The sequence below is a fragment of the Microcebus murinus genome, chromosome 19 (genome assembly GCF_040939455.1).
Source record: "Microcebus murinus isolate Inina chromosome 19, M.murinus_Inina_mat1.0, whole genome shotgun sequence".
In the NCBI taxonomy this organism is placed as follows: Eukaryota; Metazoa; Chordata; class Mammalia; order Primates; family Cheirogaleidae; genus Microcebus; species Microcebus murinus.
This window is the reverse complement of record NC_134122.1, coordinates 37,090,481-37,113,630: the sequence shown is the minus strand read 5'-3', so window position 1 is coordinate 37,113,630 and position 23,150 is coordinate 37,090,481. Positions and strand designations below refer to the sequence as shown.

Genomic DNA, 23,150 nt, shown 5'->3' with positions numbered 1-23,150 from the left:
AGATTCTGGGTAGAATGGAGGAACACACGGAGGCAAGCATGGCACCAGAGCCAGGGGTCCAGAAGGTCCTAATCGACAATCCTGCTGATATCCTGGTCATTGCTGCTTATTTCCTGCTGGTCATTGGTGTTGGCTTGTGGGTGAGAAATTGAGGGGGTCCTAAAGGGGGTTTGGCTTTTGGGGTCGGGAGCAAAAGTCTCAGAGAGACTGCCTAGATGGGGAAAGGATGCCTGGATCTTTGAGGGAGAGACCTAGGGCTCTGAGGGGCAAGCAGGTTTTTTGAGGGACTCAGGGAGGCCCAGACAACATTAATTCTTTGTTTTCCCACCTTTGGGGTGTGCTAGGTGAAGGGGTCAATGGATTTTGGTCAGAGTCAGCATCCTTAACTGAGATCCTGGTTCCTACGTCCACATGATGGCTGACCAGTAACCCACATCCAAAGCCCCCAGGAAAGTCAGGCCAAATCCAGCCACGATAAGACTTGGGGACCTGGACACTCGGATTAGGGCCGGTTGCTCTGGGTGTCTGGGAGGAGGTTGGCGGTGGGGGTGCAAACAATCAGCGGAGCTGAGTGCTGGTTAATCTTCAGCCTGAAACAAGGCTGAGGAATGTGTTGAGAAGGCTAATGAGGTCCAAAGATGTGCCCCAAACCCAGGTCTTCCCCTGCTTCTGTCCCCCAGTCTATGTGCAGAACCAACAGAGGCACCGTCCGCGGCTACTTCCTGGCGGGACGAAGCATGGTGTGGTGGCCGGTAAGCGGCGCTGGGCCATGGTGGGGAGCGGGCCTGCGGAAGCAGCCTGCCTAACAGCCCCCTCTGGCCACACAGGTTGGGGCCTCTCTCTTTGCCAGCAACATCGGCAGCGGCCACTTTGTGGGCCTGGCAGGGACTGGTGCTGCGAGCGGCTTGGCTGTGGCTGGATTTGAGTGGAATGTGAGGCCCCCTTTTGCCATAGCCCCAACCCCAGTGGGAACCCCTGGAAAGGTCACACCTTGGGGAAGCTCCAGGCAGGGGGATAGGAGATTGGATGTGGGACTTCCCAATTGTGGGTATGGTTGGGTTGGGAGTGAGAGTCACACGTCCAGCTTGGAGGCAGAGGGCTGCATGTGAGGGGCACATTCAGGGCAGGCATAGGTCCTGCTCCTGGCTTGCTGTGTGAGCCTGTATCAGCCATTCCCGTCTGTGGGCCTTCATCTACACCTCTCTGAAGTGGGGTGAGCCTCGGCGATAGAGATGCTGTGGTCTAGGAGGATCTCCTGGAGTTGAGAAGAGGAGACAAAGCTCTGGGACTGTGTCTCACCTTGGAGGGTTGGGAAGATCACAGCTTTGAGCTCAGGCTTCCTGGAGGAGGAGGCCTCTAAGCTGAGCCTTGAGGGACAAAAGGTTTGGGTTGGGTGGAGAAGAGAGGGGAGGCAGCACTCCCTGGCAGAGGCTGGGGTCAATCTGAGGAGTCTGTGCTTGGGTTTATATGCTAGAAAGGGGGTGGGGGACATAGGGACCATCTTGGGAGGGACTAGCCAGGGATGATGGCAAGGCGGGCTCTAGTTAAGTGCACAGGAGGGTGCATTCCTTAATGCCCAGGACACTGACTGCATTTGGGCTCCAGGTGCTTCCCAGGGCCACTGGCCTTGGAGTGGGATATTCATGAAGAGAAGGTCCCTCAGATCCTTCAGGGGTGAAGGCAGACTCATGGCAAAATCTCAGACACGAGGTCACCCTCAGCTGTCTTGCTGTACCCACAGGCACTGTTCGTGGTGCTGCTACTCGGCTGGCTCTTTGCTCCGGTGTACTTGACGGCAGGTGTCATTACAATGCCGCAGTACCTGCGCAAGCGCTTTGGCGGCCATCGTATCCGCCTCTACTTGTCTATGCTTTCGCTTTTCCTGTACATCTTCACCAAGATCTCGGTGAGCATGCGCTGCGGGCGGGATGGGGCCCCGGAAGGGCGGAGCCACCGAGTGGAAGGCTCTAGAGAGCCCTCAAGGGCGTGGGGCCATGGAGAACTGGCTGTAAGAACCATGGAGGCAGGGCCTGGAAGGAATAGGTCTCTGGGGCCGCAGCCACAGGGTCTGGGACCTGGGAAGGTCAGGCCATCGGAAAAAAAGGGAACTTTTGAGGCTTGGCCAGTAGGGTTATGGTCTGGGCAGGAGTGAGCCTGGGTCAGTGTCCTGACCCCTGGGTCCTGACCTTCACGCTTGCTCCGTCCCCCAAGGTGGACATGTTCTCCGGGGCAGTGTTCATTCAGCAGGCTCTGGGCTGGAACATCTACGCCTCCGTCATCGCGCTCCTGATCATCACCATGATTTACACTGTGACAGGTGCTGACAGGGGCTTAGCTTAGGGAACGGAGCGGGCCTGGGATATGTGCTGGGAGCTGTGGGCCGGGTTTAGAGGAGCCACCAGAGGAAAGTAGAGTGCAGAGGTTTGAACCTGTGATGTGGTCCAAGCAGGAGAAGGAACTAAATCTTTGGAAAGCAAACTCTTCCTCTCTCCCTACTTTCCACTGGATGCGCACTGCAAGTTCAGACCTGAGAACCCACGCTGGGCCTGAGTGGGGACTGGGGGAAAAAGACAATTTAGCAGTTCTTGCCCTCCTTGAACATGCAGGAGAGCAGACTTAACCAGTTTCCAAGATCTCTGGCCAATTCCAGCACAGTTCAGAGGGTCCTCGGGCGGGACCTGACGTTGGATGGGGACCACAGTAGGCGGGACCTGGTGCCCAGGCCGGCTAGAGGGGCCCCTCTGGGGAAGGGATGGAGCTGAGCATGGAACCTTGAGAATCACCCCCTCTTACTACACAGACCTCGCAAAGGCACCGTGTGTGCTAGGGCTAGCCTGTCTGTGAGATCACGAGCTGGGCTGTCCCCACTGACCCCGGCCTGTTGCAGGAGGGCTGGCAGCGCTGATGTACACAGATACCGTGCAGACCTTCGTCATTCTCGGGGGGTCCTTCATCCTCATGGGTTACGGTACGGGGCTCGGCCAGTGGGGGAGGGGACATCGCTCGTCTCTGGCATGTGGGTCCCAAGGAGGGCCTTGGCACCGGGTCCCCTGACGGCCTTGCCCGCTCAGCCTTCCACGAGGTGGGCGGGTATTCGGGTCTCTTCCACAAATACCTGGGGGCAATGACTTCGCTGACGGTGTCCGAGGATCCGGCCGTGGGCAACATCTCCAGCTCCTGCTATCGACCCCGGCCCGACTCCTATCACCTGCTCCGGGACCCTGTGACGGGGGACCTGCCGTGGCCTGCAGTCATCCTAGGGCTTACCATCGTCTCGGGCTGGTACTGGTGCAGCGACCAGGTGCGGGGGCAGGGCCGGAGTCCGGAGCGAGGCTGGGGCAGAACCAGAACCGCTGTGGGCGGAGCTGGGAGGGGCGGAACTAAACTCGACGGGGCGCACTCCAGTGGCCAGGTCTGAGAATGCAGCTGAATTTGGGGCACCACTGAGCCAGAGGTGGGCACAAATTAGCGCGGTAGGCGGGTGGGGGGGGCGCGGCGGGTCGAGGCAAGGCCTAAGGGGTTGGAGTACCGGGACTGTATGCAGGTAGCTGAACGCCCCTCCTTGTAGGTCATAGTGCAGCGCTGCCTGGCTGGGAAGAGCCTGACTCATATCAAGGCGGGCTGCATCTTGTGCGGCTATCTGAAGCTGATGCCCATGTTCCTCATGGTCATGCCAGGCATGATCAGCCGCATTCTTTACCCAGGTAATGTCTGCACCCCCGCCCAGCCCGAGTCCTATGTCCATCCAGCCCCTTTCTTGTGCAAAGATCCAGGTGCCCATCTTCCATTTCCATTATCCTCTTAAGAGTTGCTGATAGGGCCGCCTACTTCTGCCTCCCACAAGGGGTCCCTTATCTCTCCTCTGCTAGGATTCTCAGTCCCCACTTAAGGGATTCTAGTTCCCAGACCGTGGCTTCTTTCTTGCAGACGAAGTGGCATGTGTGGTGCCTGAGGTGTGTAAGCGTGTGTGTGGCACTGAGGTGGGCTGCTCCAACATCGCCTACCCACGGCTCGTCGTGAAGCTCATGCCCAACGGTGAGGGCAGGCACCTGCACTGCCTCTTGCTCACAGATGCAGTGGTGCTGTGGCCACTGCTCCGGGAGGGGTCACCCCTTGCCAACCCCCCCTACACACACACTCTGGTGACTCCAACCACACAGCTCCTGTTGGCCTGCAGGTCTGCGCGGACTCATGCTGGCTGTCATGCTGGCAGCGCTCATGTCCTCGCTGGCCTCGATCTTTAACAGCAGCAGCACGCTTTTCACCATGGACATCTACACACGCCTGCGGCCCCGTGCAGGCGACCGGGAGCTGCTGGTAGTAGGAAGGTGCAGCCTGGGTTGCTCCCTCCTCCCCAATTCCTGTTACACAAATGAGCCCATGGTGGGGGCGTGGAGCAGCTGCAGGGGTCTGGGGAGAGAAGGGTCCTGGGTAAGATCTCCTGATGACCTCCAACTGCAGGCTCTGGGTGGTGTTCATCGTGGCCGTGTCAGTGGCCTGGCTACCCGTGGTACAGGCGGCACAGGGTGGGCAGCTCTTCGATTATATCCAGTCAGTTTCCAGCTACTTGGCACCGCCAGTGTTTGCTGTCTTCCTGCTGGCACTCTTTGTGCCCCGCGTCAATGAGAAGGTGAGTGGTGTGTGCACATTGTAAACTTGGGACAGGGCTTGGGCATCCTGTGCTTGCTGACCTTGTCTCCCTTGCAGGGTGCCTTCTGGGGACTGATTGGGGGCCTACTGATGGGCCTGGCACGCCTGATTCCTGAATTCTCCTTTGGCACCGGCAGCTGTGTGCGGCCCTCAGCATGCCCAGCACTCCTCTGTGGTGTGCACTACCTCTACTTTGCCATCGTGCTCTTCCTCTGTTCCAGCCTCCTCATTCTCATAGTCTCGCTGTGCACTGCACCCATTCCTCAAAAGCATGTAAGTGCCAGCTTCTGGATGGGCTGGGTGCCCTAAACAAGCACTGTGTGGGCTAGAGCAGCCCTCTCCACCCTCCCCTGCCGGTCTGCTTCCGCGAACACCCAGTGAGGATCTGCATTTCTCTACACTGAGGATTGCGGGGAACAGGCTGGGAGTTTAGTTGGAAGTTGCAATTGCAGAGCAAGCACATTTTAATGTAAATACCATTTATTTGAAGTGGTCTAGGGAGAGGTGGCTTAAAGATTTGGTGAGTTGGCAATTAAAGCCCACCAAAGCCCATCCCTTGGCGTGGCCTTTGGGACTCAAAACACAGGATCTGACTAATGGCTGAGAGGGACAGAGTACCATCTTGAAAGCCCCCTAAACAGGCTTGGTTTCGTGCTACTCTGGGGCAGGGCTTATGGTGGTGGGGTAGGTGCCTGCAAAAGACCAGGGCCTGGAAGGACAGACAGGATTCCAAAGCAGTAGGAGGAAACTGTGAGCAAATACCCACAGGAAGGAATACTGTGTTGGCAGGACTGTAAGACCAGAGTCTAAAGTCATAGTCTGGGTGTAGACAGGAGACTTGAGGTGACAAAGGTAGGGGGAGCAGGGCCATTGGCTTTAAACTCCAAGCTGAGGAGCTTGGGGTTTGGCCTGAGGGCAAGGGGCAGCTATGGGCAGTGGAGTTTTCGAGAGTTGAACCTTTTGCGAGGTGTGCAGACTGGACAGAGTGAGGAAAAGGAAGGTAGGGGGATAGAGTTGGTGTGGCAGTGTGCACAGGACACTTTAGAGCTTGGTGTGAGGGGACAGAATGCCCACTTGGTCCCTGCTCCCATCACTCCCCAGCTCCACCGCCTGGTTTTCAGTCTCCGGAACAGCAAGGAGGAGCGAGAGGACCTGGATGCCGATGAGCTGCAAGGCTCCCCGCTCCCCGTACAGAATGGGAGCCCAGAGCACGCGGTGGAGATGGAGGGTAAGGCACTGTCTGAGGACGAGGGCCGGGGAGACGGAGCAGCTATGTTCCTGCAAACTAACCGTGGAGCCTCAATTTCTCCCAGAGCCGCAGTCCGCGTCACCAAGCCTATTCCGCCGGTGTCTGCTCTGGTTCTGTGGAATGAGCAGGGGTGGGGCAGGTGGTCCTCCACCCCCCACCCAGGAGGAGGTGGCTATAGCAGCCAGGCGGCTGGAGGACATCAGCGAGGACACGCGCTGGGCCCGTGTGGTCAACCTCAATGCCCTGCTCATGATGACCGTGGCGGTGTTCCTCTGGGGCTTCTATGCCTAAGAACAACTGTGTTGGACAGCATAAACCACAGCAAGGGCAGGACTCACCCTCACAATAAGTGGGAGTGGGTGGCCTGCAGTAATCCCCAGAAAAGGGGAAAGGGCAGAAGTGGGGTGGAAAGGTCCTGGTTCCCTTTTTCTCTGCCTTATCTCCGCCTGGGGCCCAGTCCATCTGACTGGCAGTCACTTCCCATGAGGGCTTGGCCAATCTGCCATAGCAGCTTCCCTAAGCAAAAATAAAGCTGCCTTTCCCACAGCCTGGTGTGGTCAAGGTGTCCTTGCTCCAGGCTCCTGTCCCGAGCCCTGGGCCTCCATCTGGGATGCTCACAAGACCTTCTTTTCTGGAGACGGGGGCCATGTGGCCCTCCATTCATCCACCTCTAGCTGGTGCTTCTCGGTCTTCCAGCCAGCATCTTGCAGTCCTAGGGAGAGATCATGGGGTGCTGCTGGGAATGCTGGGGAAGAGATTCCGGGCTGACCCTGGGGAGAAGGGTAAGGAGAGGCACAGCCGGGAGCAGGCTTTATGCACTACTTGGGCTCTCCTTGCCTCTGCCGGGTGATGTCTGGTCTAAAATGAGGTGAAAACCTCATCTGGTTGCAGCAAGAATTCATTGAGATAGCACATAAAAAGGGCAGGAATGGAATAGGTGCTAAATAAAAGGTCATCACCAGTAAATGTGAGCCCCACCTCCCTTGATCCCCCCAAATGTTTCCTAAATGCCAATCAGGATTATACAGACTGTGGACATTGACACAGCTTCAGAGACCATCCTAACCTCCCCATCCTACACACAGTGAAACTGAGTTCCAGACTCAAGATCACGGAGAGAACCCAAGTCTTTTATCTTCCAGGTGGGAGGGTGGGGTAGGAGTAGGCAAGGTACCCAGGGAGAAGGCTTCATGGACCAAGGAGCCACGGGTCTGAAGGATGTTACCTACCTTTCAAGAACTTTGGGAAAAGCTTATCCAGCACTTGGTGTGTCTCCTTGACGATGATCCAGCTATCTTTCTCAGGACCTGGGGTGGAATACAGAACCAGCTTTCCTGTCCTTTCTCCACCTCTGCACTGCGTCATCAGCAGTCTAGATCATGAGGCCTTTTCTTACCTGCTCGCACCCGGTTCCTCAGTTCCTGCAGCTCTCCTGGAAGGGGTCCGTCTCCCTGCAGGGCTCCAAGCACCAGCCCATGTGTGGCGGCCCTTAGGATGGTCTCAGGGCCTGCCATCTGGCTCAGAACTACCTGTACGCGGTCTGGAGAGACCCAGAGACACACTGGTATCAGGGGTGGGCGACTTCCCCCAACCTCCTCAACCCTATCACCCTGCTTCACCTATCTGTCCCCAGAGGCCTTAGCCTCACATGGATGGCTGTCTTCCTCACCCTTTCCTTTCAACTTCATCTCCTGTTACTCCCCAGTGCTCTGGTCACACTGAAATACTCAATTTCCAAATATAATTTCAAAATAAACTCACCTCAGCAGCTCACTAAGGTGGGTTTAGTTTGCATTTCTTTAATGGCTAGTAAGAATAACCACCTTTTAACACATGACCAGCAGACCAATAAACTCACAGGCTTGTTTACCCAAGAGGTGACCCAAAATGGGAGAGAAGAGTGGTTCTCCAGGGACAGCCAAAAGTCACTTCCTTATTTGAGGAAGTGTGCTGCAATGTACAAAGTGCTTTTGCATAATCACCTTATTTGATCCTCATAAAAACACTACAGGTAATAAGGCGAGTATTTTTAGCTTCATTTTACAGAGGGGTAAAGTGAATTTCACTGGGACATGCAGCTATAATTCGAATGCACCAAAGTCTTAGTCTAAACTCCAGAATAACAGGCAACCTCCACTCTGCCCAGGCCTTGGGGCCCTGGATTGGAGGAATGAGAGGCTGAAAAAAGGAGGGCGAGTCTTAGGCTGGGAGAATGAGGCACACTCACTTTGTGACTGGTCCCAGCAAAGGAGGTAAGGTTCTTGGTGCCCCTCAACCAGCTGCTGCAGCTCAAAGACGCTAGGGGAGAGAAGAGAGTACAGTGGGGGAGGGGAAAAGCAAAGAAAGGCAGGGGTACTCCTCTAGTCAATTGAACAGCCACCGAACTGTTAGCCATGACTGTCCATACTTTATCTGTACGTCACTCACTTATCTCTTCTTCAGCCACTACCTATGCACCCCACGTCCATCCTTCCTTTCTTCCTGTATCCAGTCATCCATTCTCCCACCCACCCATCCTTCCTTCATCCAACAAACATATTCCTTATATCTACTTTATGCCATGTACCCTTCCTCCCTCCCAGACCCACATTGACCCCCAAGTCTGTCTGTGGAAATCAAGAACCTAGAACAGAGAGGTGGGGCATTATCGCGGAAGGCCAGTGTGCAACCAGAATAAGAAGCATGTGTGGGGAGTGTGGGTGGCAGCAGTGATGAGAGGGAGACACTGGGACACTCACCTGGAGATCAGGCGGTGTAGGGGGACCCCCAGGGATAGAGACAGCGATGGCCAGAAACCTGTGGGAAGCTAGAGTCAGTATGCCAAGCCAGTAGGAGGGAGACACAGGACTTGAGCCCAAGGGGTTGGGTCACCTGTCCACAGCGGCTCCATCTGATTGGCTGAAGTGGGGTCGAGTACCTCTCCCCTCTGAAGGAAGTGCTTCAGGACCAGCTGGAGCCGGCCTTCGTTCAAGGTCTCCATGACAAGGGCTCGGACTGCCCGGTAGTTGGCATAGATGTGGAGGGCAGTGAGGAAGAAGAAACATCCAAGGCTGAAGCTAGGGCGAGAGGATGAGGCAGCCAATGGTGGCAGAGGCCCAGTTGCGAGTCTCCTTCCCGCCCTGCTCCCAGCTTACCTGGGGCAACCTGACACCAGAGGAAGCATCAGGAGGCTGACCAGGAGCCCTGCCAGATTCACCAGTGTCTCCTGAAAAATGGCAGCGGGGGTGAGAGTTGGAGGGCTTCCCTCCAGGCCAGACTGACTAACCTTGAGTGCCTTTCGCCACATTCTTCCCTGCTCTAGAACCTTCCAGGGCTCCCTACTTAAATATTTATAGTTAAATATGGGAAGAATGGATGACTGGATATAGGAGTGCCAAGTAAATATTTAATGATTTTGGTGAGTGAGCTACAATTTATTAAGAGCCAGCTGCTTCTCTGCCCAGGTATATACAATGCCATCGGAACAGCCTTTGGACATGCTTTTGTTCTGCAAGAGTCATTGGGGTAGTCCCACACTCAGGTACTCACTACTGTGACTAGTTCTTCAGCATGGGGAGCTACTTTTATTTAGTGGTTTAAAAAGGCTGATCTCCTGCCAACCCCCTTAGTATGCAGTAACTGGCAGACAAATTTCAAAGGGCTCAAGGAACCACACAGGAAGAAAAGGAACAAGACCTAAACCTCTTCCCTTAGGAATCAATGTTATTAGAACCCTCTGAGGGCCAGACTGAAGTCACTCTAGGTAAAAAGACCCCAGGGTCACCTGCCCCTAACTCATCACAAGGAAGGAAGAGTCTGGATTTGGGCCCCCAACTACCAGTAATGGGGTCCCAGGGAAAACAAGTACAACTCAGGCCCTTCACTTTAAAGTCTCCCAGGTTTATGCATGCCCCTTCTCTCCTGCTCTCTAGCTGGCCCCCAACCCTTCCTTAACCACAAGCTGTTTTTTCCAAGGCCCCAGGGCTTCCTCAGTCTACCAGGCAGTAAGACATCACAGGGACAGCCTGAGAAATGTGCTCGGTCCTGCAGCAGGCCCCTGCTTTCTGCTGATGATGCTTTCTTACATTCAATGTGGCTGCAGGAAATGACTGTTCCCATCTGTGAGTGGAGGACCCTCTGCTCCTGAACTCCCAAGGCCCCTGATCCTCAGTTTACTGCCACACCCACAGCCTTTACTCTCCTAGCCCACCCCTTGCCAGAAGGGCTGGGAACAAAGAACTCTCCAGCCTCAGGTGCTCTTTGTGCCAAAAAACAGGACTGGATTGAACAGAGGTTTCTAAATTTCTTCAGTGGCAAAGAAAACCATTTCACACTTCTGGGACTTCCCTGGGCCTTACTTTCCTCATCTATAAAATAGAATAATAACATCTACCTCACAGGATTAGTGCGACAGTTAAATGATGCAATGCACATGAGCACTTAGCATGGGGGAGGGGATTTAATACATGTAGGGTTCAGTCTTAGGGGTGGCCCTACCCTCCCCCCCAGGATCCTCTGGGCAAATGGAGGGGCCGAGCCAGACAGCTGCTAAGCTGCTGAGTGGAGCCTCCGGCCAGTAACCTTAACAACCCACACACCGAGCACCTTTTGACTTGCCAAGTGCCTTCACGTGTGGGGCCTCATGTGATCAGAACACCCAGCTCCCAGGGGGGGCTGTGGCATAGAGAGGGCGAGGGTGAGGGCTTACTCTCAGCCTCACAGGCAGTGGCAGGACCTGAGAGGATCAGCTTGGACATGTCATCGCCAGAGCCCGTACCCTCACACCTGACTATGTGTCCTGAAAGTCAGAGCAGGGAGCAGCTATATTTCTTCCTGTGTGTCCCTCAGCCCCTGGGACACTCAGGTGCTTCTGTCCATTTTCCTAAACTGTGTTCTGGCCTGGCCTGGCCCCTCCCTCTCCCCCACACCATCCCTGCAACCCTGGCTCCTCACCTGGCTGCTGTCCTTGGCTGACACATCGGCCATGTTGTTTCTCCGGGCCTGGTGCATGGTCAGGGCAGCTCGAGTGGCCCCGCCAGCCACACTCACAATGCACTGGGTGGGGAAAGGGAAGGGTGAAGGTCAGAACAGCCAAGTGCTGTGGAAACACAGGAGGCTGGTGACCCACAGCAAGACTCTGAATGCTACCCTTGGTAACTTCTTATTCTCACCTCAAACTTCCCTTAGGCCCTCCTCCCCCATCTCGTCCCAGGACAAAACTAAAGTCCTGTCTGCCATTATCACCCTGGGGATGTGGCCCTACAGAAACTCAATGTCCTCCCCCAAGATGGAGGCCCAAAGATCATTCGTAGCCCAGATCTTCCCCACCCTTCTACTACTCTGGCTACACCCTCTCCCTTGCTGAGCTCCCGGGCCCAATCTGCCTTCCAATTTCATGCTTACATTTTGCCTGCAGTTCCTGTACTCTCTTCCTGCTGCAGTGAAGGCCTATGCAGCCTTCCAGCTCAGTTAAAAAGTGACATTGGTGGCCCTGACCTCCTAGGGAACCTGGATCTCTCCTTCTGAGATCTCAGGTGATAAAGCTCTTCAACGAAGATCACTGATCACCTTCATTCATCCCATATTTATCAAGGTTCTTTTATTTATTTATTTTTTGTTTTTTTGTTTTTTCTTTTTAGCCTAAAATATGGTGTTCAATCAAGGTTCTTTTAGATGCCAGTGATAGATTTAGGTGTTATTATACAAGTGGGACACGGACCCTGCCCTCATGAAGCTTATAGGTCAATAGATAGTAATCAAACAAGTTATTACATAGGCAGAGGAAACAGTTTGTTCAAAGGCAAGAGGAATGTGGTACCAAATGTGGACCTGACCACATGTAGCCTTGCTAAGGTCTTTGTCCTAAGAGTGATGGGGCAGGGGAGTGACGTGATTTGATTTCCCCTTTGAAAGGATTACTGGGCTGCTCTGAGAACAGGGTGAGAGTGAAAGCAGGGAGACTATCTAGGAAGTAACTGTGCTTCTCCAGCAATGAGATGGTGGGGACGAGGAGATGGAGGAGTGAATGAACTACAAAGATTTAGGAGGGAAAAATAACAGAACTGAGTAGAGGTTTGGTTGAGGGTGACAGAGGAAGGGGATGAGGAGAAGGCATGGATGACAGCCAGGCTTCTCTTGGTCGGGGGTAGAAGTGCTGGTTACTGAGACAGGAACTCTAGAGAGGGGTCTTCAGGGGAAGTTTATGGCCTTATCCTATTCCCTTATTTGATAAATGAACAGATGGAGGCCCCAAAAGTGGAGGTTAGTATAGAATTTAAAGCACATTTCAGAGGTCCCAAACCTTGGTCTATAGCTATAGCAGAGTTTTCTCTGGGGTTTCCTACCCTGCGGGTGGGTGAATAGGGGTGCTCATGGCATTTAGTGCCTGTGCCAGGGAAGCTAAATGCCCTCCACCACAAAGAACTGTTCCACCCCAATGCCAGTAATGCCTTATAGAGAAAAGCTACCCTAAAGTGATTTTATTTTTTTTATTTATTTATTTATTTTTTTATTTTTTTTCTGTTAACCAGAACATGTGGACTAAAGTGATTTTAAATAGATAGATGGGCCCTTGACATGGATCTTACTTGTCTTCTTGGGTCTTTACTCTGTGCCAGGTACTTGACTCTAGTGAGGACAGGCTACGTTCTTTACTGATCCTTGCTAGGCCTCAGTTTCCTCATCTGAACGAGGCCAACCTGCAGGAGGTGCGAGGGTGGGCAGCCTGGCACAGAGGGAGAGCCTGCATTCATCCCACTCACCCCTCCAGCCTCACTGCCTGGTCCATGCTCCATCTTGCCTTAGGACTTTTACCCACACTGTTTCTTTTGCCCAGAACACCCACTCTGCATCTTCAGCTCAATCTTTGGGACCCAGCTCCAGGAGAGGCCTTCCTGCATCTTCTGACCATGCTGGGTTCCCTGCTGAGCCCTCTCGCAGCCCCCTACATTTCTCATCTGCAATACCTGTACCTATCATTCCATAAATATTTCTGTAATTATACGTGGCTTCCTTTCAAAGATGGGAGGGCCTATGTTCCATGCCGAGCATGTGATAGGCATTCAATAAATATTTTACCAAAAGAATAAGAGTAGTCAGGAAGCTGATCCCCAAATCTTGACATTAAACCACTCCTGCTACTTCTCAGCTTAGAGTTCCCTCATCAGTCCTGTGATTCTAGACTGCCTTAGACTGACTGAAGCACAAGAGGCTGACTGGAAGGAGGAAGATCAGAAAACATGGCTGGGTCCGAGTAGAAACATCTGAACTTTCTCACTTTTCTAGAAGCACAGAGTCCAAGTGAGCCCACACACAACACTACCAAGGCATGGGCATAGGGGTGCCCCAGAGGTGGGTACCTTGGCCAGGTTGCTGGTGCACACAGTCATGGTGAAACAGATTGGGTATATGGGAGCCATAATCTCGAGGAACATGGCTACATCATTGAGGATGTCAGCAAAAAGCCTGGGGGTGGGATCAGAGGTTAGAGGTCAGAGCTAAGCAACTTTCATAATAGAAGACTCTTTACCCCTGTCCCAGCCCCTTCTTACCTCCACTGCTTGGCGTTACAGTCCAGTTTGCTCCTGTAGGGGAGGAGAGGTTGTTGCAATTTGGATTCAGGGAGAAAACATGTCCTATGGGCACTGTGGGGAGTCTTAGGACATGGTAAGGTCTGAAGGGCTCAGGAAACCCATACCTTCTCCCGATGCCGACATCTGTCCCCACAGCCTGTCCCTGCTACTTAAAAAGCCACCATTAGCTGGGAGAACCTTCAGTGATCACCTAGTGTTTCCCCCTTATTAACTGTGACTTACCAGGGAAAAAACCTGACTGTCTTGTAGCTGCTTCCTGACCTTTGGCCATCCTTTTAGAGAGACTATTCCTGGGTTTCTCTGCCTCTTCCCTCTTTTTCTTGTTTCATTGAGGGCACCCATCAAGAAGTCCATACATTTTGGACTGTTAAACACTAAATTAAGTGTAATCTCTCATGTTGCAGATAACTAGCCCAGACAGGGGATATGGTTCCCTTGGATCAAATGGAGAGTAGGAGGAAAAGGCCATGAGAAAGGGTACGTTCCAACATTTGGGCCTAGGATACTTCTGTTACACAACATTGTGAATGACTACCTCATCTGCCCCTCTTTGTCAGGTAGTGACTCCCTGGCCTGTGCACAAACACCTGGGGACCACTTCTCCAAGATCCTAGTGGCAGGAGATATTGTGGCCTCCAGCACAGCTCACAATATGCAACAATAGGCCTGAGCCTTAATTTGAAATCTCCTGGAGGGAAAGAGAACATTCCTGGGTGGGGTACCAGACACACATGAAGAGCTTCTGAACACATGGGTCTGGTCTAGGGTTCTGCCCAATGAACGGGCCTGACACCATGCAAAGAATACAGGCTTCAGGTTAAAATCCCATCTCACTAGTTACAAGCTGTATGGCTTGGGCAAGTAACTTCCCTCTTCTAGGTGTTTCATGTCTGTAAATTTATACACTCAATCCTATCCTACAAAGTTGTTATAAGGATTAGAGACAATATGCAGAGTGCTCATGTGGCACAGGTAGAGCTGTTAATGGTAGCTAGTGTTTACTGAGCACTTATTATGTACCATGCAATGTGCTAAGCACTTTGCATAGATTATCTCACTGAACCCTCACAAGCACAGTTAATGGCTATACTATCACTATCATTACTATTGTCACTGGGGAGAGTTGCCAGAAGTCTGATGTATAGGAAGACAAACTCACCCCTTCCACCACGCAAAGACGATGCGGCCCAGCATGCCAGTTGAATCTAGGGAGAGAAGAAGGTACTGGTAAGAGACAAGAGGCTTGGCAGCTGCAGATCCTGGCACTGAATTGGCCGATTCACCCTGGATCACTGTCCTAGGAAGCTCAGTCCTGTATGATAAGTTCTGGATAGACCTAGTTTTATGATGAGGTCACAGTGCCTAGACTTAGCAGTTCCTCAGTATGTACTCTGAGAAACATGAACAAGACATGTTCTTTGTAGTATTGTTCATAACAGCAAAAAACCTGGGACTAATGCAAATGTTCACTGACAAACTGCATAAATTCTAGTACATTCACTAAGAGACATATTAGACAACAGTGAAAATTCAAACAACCACAACTACCCATATCAACATAGATGAATACTAATATAATCTTGCATTAAAAAGTGACTTATGAAGACCAAAAGTAAATACAGTATATTTACTTTTCATAAAGCTCTAAAACAACTAAAACTAAACAATACAGTGTTTAGGAATACATATCTATTTGGCAAAACTATTTTTGGCAGGGAATCTTAAGTAGAAATTCAAAGGTTATTGCTGATGTGCTAGCTCTTAGGCTGGGCAGTAGGATTACAGGTGGTCATTGTAGTACAAATAAATAAAAAAAGAATTTAAACTCTGGTTGGTGACAGAGAGCTGGGGATGCAGGGCAGAGGTAGAGGCCTCCTCAAGCTGGGCAGAGTAAGAGAAGTCTCCAGAACCAGCTGGACCTTCATTTGCACAACAAATGCTTATTGGCTACCTACTCTGTGCCAGGTACTTCACAAGGCACAGAGGATACTGCGGTGAACCAGAGAGTCATGCTTCCAGGCTCAAAATTCAGCCTAAGAGAGCAATCAGTACAAAAAACAGATTTAAACCAGCAATTGGTAAACTATAGTCTGCAGGCTTCTACTCCTTGGTTTTGTAAATAAAATTTTATTGCAATGCATCTGTGCCCATTTGTTTACAGATTGTCTATGGCTATTTTTGAGATACCATGGGCAGAATTGAGTTGCTGCAACTAAGACTGTAAGATCAGCAAAGCATAAAATATCACCTTGCCCTTTACAGGAAAATTTTGCCAATTTAGACCATCCCTTATACTGAGTAGCATCCATTAAGCTCAGCAAGGGGATCACAAAGAAGGAATGTTTTAGAACCAGACAACAGGGAGGGATTCACAAGGCAGATACTGGAAAGGACATATACACTGTGGGCAGAGGACTCCAACTTGTTGAGCTTGAGGGGACTGACCCTGAAGTGGGGGATGTAAGAAGGGAAACTAAGTTGTGGGAAGACGGATTGGGAGCTTCCCACAATATATAAAAGTGGTGACACAGGCCAGCCCTCCCCACTCTCCACTGAAAACAGATGCACTCACTCCTTTCCAGAGCCTCTATTCTTGGGCACTGAGGTCTTCTAATAGACATGCTTACCCAACCCTGGACTGCAGGGAGACTCTTAAGCACTGCTAAGCACTCTGGATGCCTGAAATATCGATGCCTTTCAATCTTCACAACAATCCTACGAGCTTGGGAAGGATCATTCCCTTTCACTGAACCTCTCAGAGAAGATAGGTGAACAAAATGGGGACATTTTACAAGAAAATTTGGATTTAAAGCTTTTCTGTAAGAACCTGAAGACACCGCAACACTGGGCCAACCTTCTCTCACTGCCAAAACCAGCTGGAGCTGAGCAGTGTCCTCATTCAAAGGAAGTATGTGTACAACACACTCCCATCTGGCCTGTTTGCTTCTCCATTTCTGTTCCCTCTCTGGCCCTGGAAGTAATATCCGCTAGGGTGGCTTTATAGGGCCCCTCCCTCTATCTCTCACCTTAACCTCTCCCCTTTAAGCACATTATCTGTTGTTTTTTTTAAACCTCTTCCTTTCAATCCCTTCAAGTTTCTTTCTTTCTTTTCTCTCTCTCTATTTTTAGTAGAGACCAGGGTCTCATTCTTGCTCAGGCTGGTCTCAAACTGCTGACCTCAAGCAATCCTCCAGCCTCAGCCTCCCAGAGTGCTAGGATTACAGGTCTGAGCCACCATGCCTGACCTAGAATAGGAACCTTAATTCCCACCTGCTTTTTTGCTTCCTTACAATTAGCTGAGCTGTAAGATCTAGAAACTTCTGAGTCCTAGGTAAGGAATCAGCTGTCTACAAACTGTACTTGGTTCCACTTTAAAATCTTAACTGGTAAAAGAGTGTGGTAGTTAAGAGTGGGACACAGGAATAAGTCTGCCTGGGTCTAAATCCTGGCCCTAAGTGACCTTGGACAAGTTGCTTAACCTGTGTCTCAGTTTCTCCAGGTGAAAAATGAATTAATAACGGCAGCTAATAACTAATATGGCTGCTGCAGAGAGCAAGATACATTTTACAGGTAACTGAGCAAAAGGTCTGGCTTACCAAAATATTAGTTGCCAGTAGTATTATTATTCTTATGACAATTAACACCTTCCATTAAGAGATCTGTATCTGAAAATGATCACATCAAAAAATTCCAATGGAGTTTCTTATATGAAGCTCTGCATACATATATCCCATTTGATAAATAAGGGCTTATAAAATCCTTTCTAATTAAGAGGTCTTCTTTTAATACCAATAACAGGCTCTAAAATAAGTGGATTTTTTTTCATATCTTAAAATGGTTTTTATTTTTCTTAATAACCTGCCTGAGCTAAAGACATACACAGGTTGATCATCCCTAATATGAAAATCCGAAATTTCAAATGCTCCAAAATTTGAAACTTTTTGAGTGCTGACACTATGCCACAAGTGGAAATAGCTGATGGTTCCAAAATATCCAAAATGGTTCTGAATAAAAGTGATTGTGATAATAGTGACAATGAAAATGACACTGTTAACACAGCAAAAAAAAGTGCCAATATATGACATGGTGAAAATGTGTGACAGGTATATTAAAGGACTACAGCAACATGCATTCATAAGAGAACAAGAAATCATGTCAGTTTATAGAATCAAAGAGAGACTTCTAAGATAAAAACCACTGATAGGCTGGGTGCGGTGGCTCACGCCTGTAATCCTAGCACTCTGGGAGGCCGAGGCGAGCGGATTGCTTGAGGTCAGGAGTTCGAAACCAGCCTGAGCAAGAACGAGACCCCATCTCTACTATAAAATTAGAAAGAAATTAATTGGCCAATATATATACATAGCAAAAATTAGCCGGGCATGGTGGCGCATGCCTGTAGTCCCAGCTACTCAGGAGGCTGAGGCAGGAGGATTGCTTGAGCCCAGGAGTTTGAGGTTGCTGTGAGCTAGGCTGACGCCACGGCACTCACTCTAGCCTGGGCAACAAAGAGAGACTCTGTCTCAAAAAAAAACAAACCAAAAACTGATAATGAGGCAGATGATTCTGCCACCTAGCAGAATGTCTCCTCATCCCTAGAGGACCCACTTTCTGGTCTCTCAGCTGCTTCTGATGTTTATTTTCACCTAAAAAAAAAACAGACAGTGTATGACAACATTTTAATCAAAACACTGTAAGTGGCAACTGAAAGCCTGTTATTTCTTGTTGCTGTTGTTTAACAGCCAATACAGGTATTCAGGCGATGCTACAGTGTGGCTTAGTTACTCTGAACACATTATTTGTTCACTGTATTAATGGTGTGTCACATTTTATACCGTTGAACATTTATGTGTGAATAAATGTAAGAATATGATTGTTTATCAGTAATGTAAGCTCAGAGTCAGGAATGATGATGTCAAACAACCAGATTGTCCACATGGGTGGCTGAGACAGTGACACAATGTTCAATGTACACAGACTTTGTATACTGATGGTTCAGTGTACACAAACTTTGTTACAAGCACAAAATTATTAAAAACATTTTATAAAATTACCTTCAGGCTATGTGTATAAGGTACATATGAAACATAAATGAATTTTTGTTTAGACTTGAGTCCCACTCCCAATAAATCTCATTGTATATGCAAATATTCTAAAATCCAAAAAAATCCAAAATTCAAAACACTTCTGGTCCTAACCATTTCAGATAAGGGATATTCAACCAGTATAGGCCACATGTTGGTGATATGGCACGAAAGCATCAACTAATGACCCAAGTTCCAAATGCATTCCCCAAACTCAGCCAACAGGAGAGCAATGATAAAGATCCAAATTAAGCACAGTGCGGTGGTATGAAAATGGACTTGAGCTAAACCACCTGGGTTCTAATCTATACCCTACCACCTACTGCATGGGAAAGTTACTATGCCTCAGTTTCCTCCTCTATACAATGGAGATAATGGCAATACCTGTCTCAGAGATATTGTGAAGATTGAGTCAATACATATAAAAACTGGCATGTAGGCCGGGCGTGGTGGCTCACGCCTATAATCCTAGCACTCTGGGAGGCTGAGGTGGGCGAATAGCTCGAGGTCAGGAGTTCGAAACCAGCCTGAACAAGAGCGAGACCCCATCTCTACTAAAAATAGAAAGAAATTAATTGGCCAACTAATATATAAAGAAAAAATTAGCTAGTCATGGTGCGCATGCCTGTAGTCCCAGCTACTCAGGAGGCTGAGGCAGTAGGATTGCTTGAGCCCAGGAGTTTGAGGTTGTTGTGAGGTAGGCTGACACCACAGCACTCACTCTAGCCTGGGCAACAAAGTGAGACTCTGTCTCAAAAAAACCCAAAAAAACAAAAAAACTGGCATGCAATAAGTACTGTTTGTGTGAACCATTATTGTTACTAAAAGAAGAGACAACCAGGACAACAAGCCACAGACTACCACCTCTCCACTAACATGCACTGTTAGACAAAGCCTCTTTCCAGAGTTGAGTCATATCTGGCCAGTTTGCTGTTTCAATGGTAAAGGTTAAAGGTGTGAACAGTAGGCTCATGATTCTCCAAAAGATCCAGGGACACTCACCAGAGATGTGGCCAAGTGATACTGGGAATGGAATGAACCTCTCCTTGGGTCTGACTTAAATATCCACTGGGAACAGTAGTGAAAGACAAAGGACAGTGGCAAGAGCCATGGGCCCTCTTAATGTGGAACACATGGCAGTTTCCCTTTTCTTCTCTGTCACTCTCTTGGTGGCATGGTAACAAATCATATCTTTTTTTCTTAATGATTTTTCAAAAAGCTGTACACACTCAGCAGATGGTCACTGTATTACTTATGGCATCATCTAGTATCCCAAAGGATACAGAATAACTTTCATCCTTTCCAGAATCTCCTCTCTCCTATTCAGGACCAAATATGTATTCTTTTTTTTCCTGGAACTAACCAATTTCCCCCACCCTGGGCAGCTGGCAGTTTTATTCAATAAATTGCATTCTCATGCGATCTTTCACAGACTAGGTATAAAAGATAAAGGGGGAGGGATGGTTAACTTAAGGATTTGGGATCCAGATGATTTAGGGACTCCGAAGTTTGTATGGGGAATGGTGTGTGGGGATGAGGGTATTTCAGTTGCGGGCGATACCACTGGAATACAAAACACTGCTCTAAGGCACTGGGGAGACTCTCTCGTACTCTACCTAATCAGGTAGGAGTCTGTAAATAAACACACATCAGAGCCCAGAAGGGGCAGGGCTGAGAGCAGCAACAGATGTGGCTCCAGGGATCTAGCTCACCTTTCACAAGCCAGGTGGCCGTGGCAGCTGAAACAGAGGCTTTTGCGTTCCCAACCCCTATGCCCAGCAAGACTGCTTGGGTGGCCAGGGAGCCCGAGAGGCTGGAAGCAAAGGCCTGGAGAAGAAAACAAGTGGAGTAAGAGTGGGCGCAGGAGCACGGAGATCTACGTTCTATTATCGGCTCTCCTTCTTGGTGTTTGATCCGGGACTTGTCGGAGCCCCGCTCTGGGCCTCACTCTTCCGTCTAGAAATGGGAGAGAGACGTAGCCTGCAGTGTTCCCTTACCCCCGGACATATGCCACCCTCTACCCAGACGGCCCGGCTGACCTGCACGGAATCCCATAGCTGGTAGGGCAGATAGTCTGGGCTGACACTATCAGGGAAGCCCTGCGGCAGGAACACTGCCTGGAGACCGGAGAGAGGTGGTGACAGCGTCCCCGGAGCCCCCACGCCGCCGTCATCTCGTCCTTCGAGTCTCACCGGGAAGGCCCCCGAGAATCCCCACCAGCGCCACCCCGGGGCCTCCCACTGCAGGCTCCCGTCGGCGGCCGCGCGGCAGCCCCGTGCCGCCCCAGAGCCGAACTGCTCCGAGCAGAGCGGGACCTCCCGACTCGCGTCTTCGGCCATGCCAAATTTCTCCGTCAGAGTCCTGTAGGTAAACGTGGCTAGGCTAGACGTCCGGCTCGGCTACGGTGGCTGCAGAGGGGCAATCTTCCTTCATGAAAGGGCACCCGGCCTACGCGTCCTCCTGTGCTGTGTTCAGAACTCACAGGACCCTGCTCTCAGACCTCCCGGACCTGTTTCGGACTCCCCAGCACTAGTCTGGCCGTTTATCTTTTTTTTTTTTTTGAGACAGAGTCTCACTTTGTTGCCCAGGCTAGAGTGAGTGCCATGGCGTCAGCCTGGCTCACAGAAACCTCAATCTCCAGGGCTCAGCGATCCTACTGCCTCAGCCTCCCGAGTAGCTGGGACTACAGGCATGCACCACCATGCCCGGCTAATTTTTTGTATATATATTTTTAGTTGGTCAATTAATTTATTTCTATTTTTGGTAGAGACGGGGTCTCGCTCAGGCTGGTTTCGAACTCCTGACCTTGAGCAATCCACCCGCCTCGGCCTCCCAAAGTGCTAGGATTACAGGCGTGAGCCACCACGCCCGGCTGGCCGTTTATCTTTGTGACATTTTGTAGTTAGGCGTCAGGCGTAGTGGGGGCCTTTTGACCCACCAAGTCCCCGAGGCACCTGAATTCCTTATAACCCGCAACTTCCAGTAATGGGGAGAAGAAAAGAGGGCGACCCTAGGGAAACAGTTATGTTCAACACCCTGTTTGGCTACAGAATTTTTAGCTGTGGTTGCAAGTCGGTTGCCTTTTTTGCTGTGAGGCCAGGGACTATATTTTTACTCCTTATTTTAAACCCAGTACCTAACATAGTAGGCACATAAAAAATATTTATGAATGAACGAATGAATGCCTGATGAAAAGAAATTGGACCAGATGAGGCCCCATTAAGCTCCCCAGTTCTCTGTTTTTTGTTTCTTCTGAGCATCTCTGGCATCGACTAGAATTCTGTCTTTCAGCCTTCTCCGAGATTGGAGGATTATTACTTCTGAAAGGATCCTAAAGAATCTGAGAGATGGGACAGTCAAGAGATTGCAATAATGTCAGAAAACAAGAAAAATAGGCAGGAAGTTGTTGTGGGGAGAAGGGTCCATGAAACTGGGGGGAAAGTCTAAACAGAGAATGTTTCTCTCCCAGCCAACTCACCTCTTTTTCTCCTTCCCTTTCTCATCTAGGGCAATGTATTCACTCTAAAGTAGAAATTTGCCCAACGCACTCTGTTTTTATCAGCAGGTTCCTTTTCCCCTTTCCCCTTTTTCCCCTTTCCCCTTTCCCCTTTCCCCTTTCCCCTTTCCCCTTTCCCCTTTCCCCTTTCCCCTTTCCCCTTTCCCCTTTCCCCTTTCCCCTTTCCCCTTTCCCCTTTCCCCTTTCCCCTTTCCCCTTTCCCCTTTCCCCTTTCCCCTTTCCCCTTTCCCCTTTCCCTTCCTTTCCTTTCCTTTCCTTTCCTTTCCTTTCCTTTCCTTTCCTTTCCTTTCCTTTCCTTTCCTTTCCTTTCCTCAATCTTGCTTTGTTGCCCAGGCTAGAGTAAGTGCTGTGGCGTCAGCCTAGCTCACAGCAACCTCAAACTCCTGGGCTCAGGCAATCTTACTGCCTCAGCCTCCTGAGTAGCTGGGACTACAGGCATATGCCACCATGCCCGGCTGATTTTTTTTTTCTATATATATTAGTTGGTCAATTAATTTCTTTCTATTTAGAGTAGAGATGGAGGTCTCACTATTGCTCAGGCTGGTTTAGAACTCCTAACCTCGAGCAATCTGCCCGCCTCGGCCTCCCTGAGTGCTGGGATTACAGGCGTGAGCCACCGCGCCTGGCCTATCAGAAGGTTTCTTAACCTGGCATTCTTGGAACCCCACTGTTTGACTCCAACTGACAACTCCTTACTTGAGACTTCTGATTCTCCCAAACTATCACCTTCTTCGTGGACTTCAGCCTGTAAGGCCCTTCTACCCCACCTCACCTTACTTGACACATATGCAGAATGACTATGATACTGAGATAAACTTGAGCACTTCATTTTTTTTTTTAATTTTGAGTTTCAAAATACAGATAGCATAGTCACTTAACATTTCTGTAATGTTTTGCTATATTCAGGTACTGGTTTGAATAGAGGAAAAAAATAAAACAAAATTTGAAGACTAAGTACTTTTTTTTCTTTGAAAGTTTTTTTTTTTTTTTGAGACAGAGTCTCACTTGTTGCCCATGCCCAGGCTAGAGTGAGTGCCATGGCATCAGCCTAGCTCACAGCAACCTCAATCTCCTGGGCTCAA

The 23,150-nt window shown here is 50.1% G+C and overlaps 2 protein-coding genes across 5 annotated transcripts; one reads left to right on the top strand and one right to left on the bottom strand.

The window, feature by feature from the left end:
• Nucleotides 1–6,445, top strand: SLC5A2 (solute carrier family 5 member 2). Of its 2 annotated transcripts, XM_012764120.3 has the most exons (14): nt 1–140; nt 681–752; nt 828–932; nt 1,742–1,906; nt 2,212–2,317; nt 2,888–2,968; nt 3,072–3,301; nt 3,569–3,704; nt 3,928–4,035; nt 4,178–4,328; nt 4,462–4,630; nt 4,708–4,923; nt 5,752–5,878; nt 5,964–6,445. In XM_012764120.3, the coding sequence occupies exons 1-14, from the start codon at nt 15–17 to the stop codon at nt 6,188–6,190; spliced, it is 2,019 nt and encodes a 672-aa protein (XP_012619574.1). In that variant the 5' UTR covers nt 1–14; the 3' UTR covers nt 6,191–6,445. The 2 variants fall into 2 exon arrangements, with proteins under 2 accessions (XP_012619574.1, XP_075851516.1); XM_075995401.1 differs by lacking the exons at nt 1–140; nt 681–752; nt 828–932 and adding an exon at nt 762–827 and having other exon boundaries at nt 5,752–6,445.
• Nucleotides 5,113–22,080, bottom strand: RUSF1 (RUS family member 1). 3 transcript variants are annotated; one of them, XM_012764121.3, is made up of 13 exons: nt 20,591–20,933; nt 20,264–20,378; nt 14,630–14,675; nt 13,429–13,461; nt 13,237–13,342; nt 10,832–10,933; nt 9,034–9,104; nt 8,771–8,955; nt 8,638–8,695; nt 8,127–8,197; nt 7,296–7,439; nt 7,129–7,206; nt 5,113–6,611 (listed from the first exon to the last, which is right to left on the bottom strand). In XM_012764121.3, exons 1-13 carry the CDS (start codon nt 20,888–20,890, stop codon nt 6,514–6,516), a joined length of 1,407 nt encoding a protein of 468 aa, XP_012619575.1. In that variant the 5' UTR covers nt 20,891–20,933; the 3' UTR covers nt 5,113–6,513. The 3 variants fall into 3 exon arrangements, with proteins under 3 accessions (XP_012619575.1, XP_075851517.1, XP_012619576.1); XM_075995402.1 differs by lacking the exons at nt 20,264–20,378; nt 20,591–20,933 and adding an exon at nt 22,030–22,080; XM_012764122.3 differs by lacking the exon at nt 20,264–20,378 and having other exon boundaries at nt 20,591–20,738.
• Nucleotides 22,081–23,150: the final 1,070 nt, after the last annotated feature.

What these genes read in the sequence shown, in the direction of transcription:
- RUSF1 (XM_012764121.3), bottom strand. Translation starts at nt 20,890, where the DNA reads ATGGCCGAAGACGCGAGTCGGGAGGTCCCGCTCTGCTCGGAGCAGTTC. An exon ending in GGCCACCTGGCTTGTGAAAG is followed by an intron (nt 14,676 to 20,263) that starts GTGAGCTAGATC and finishes TTCTCTCCCTAG; the next exon opens with ATTCAACTGGCATGCTGGGC. An exon ending in GCACCAGCAACCTGGCCAAG is followed by an intron (nt 10,934 to 13,236) that starts GTACCCACCTCT and finishes TTCCCCACCCAG; the next exon opens with TGCATTGTGAGTGTGGCTGG.
- SLC5A2 (XM_012764120.3), top strand. Translation starts at nt 15, where the DNA reads ATGGAGGAACACACGGAGGCAAGCATGGCACCAGAGCCAGGGGTCCAG. An exon ending in CTTCATCCTCATGGGTTACG is followed by an intron (nt 2,969 to 3,071) that starts GTACGGGGCTCG and finishes TTGCCCGCTCAG; the next exon opens with CCTTCCACGAGGTGGGCGGG. An exon ending in CAGCCGCATTCTTTACCCAG is followed by an intron (nt 3,705 to 3,927) that starts GTAATGTCTGCA and finishes TCTTTCTTGCAG; the next exon opens with ACGAAGTGGCATGTGTGGTG.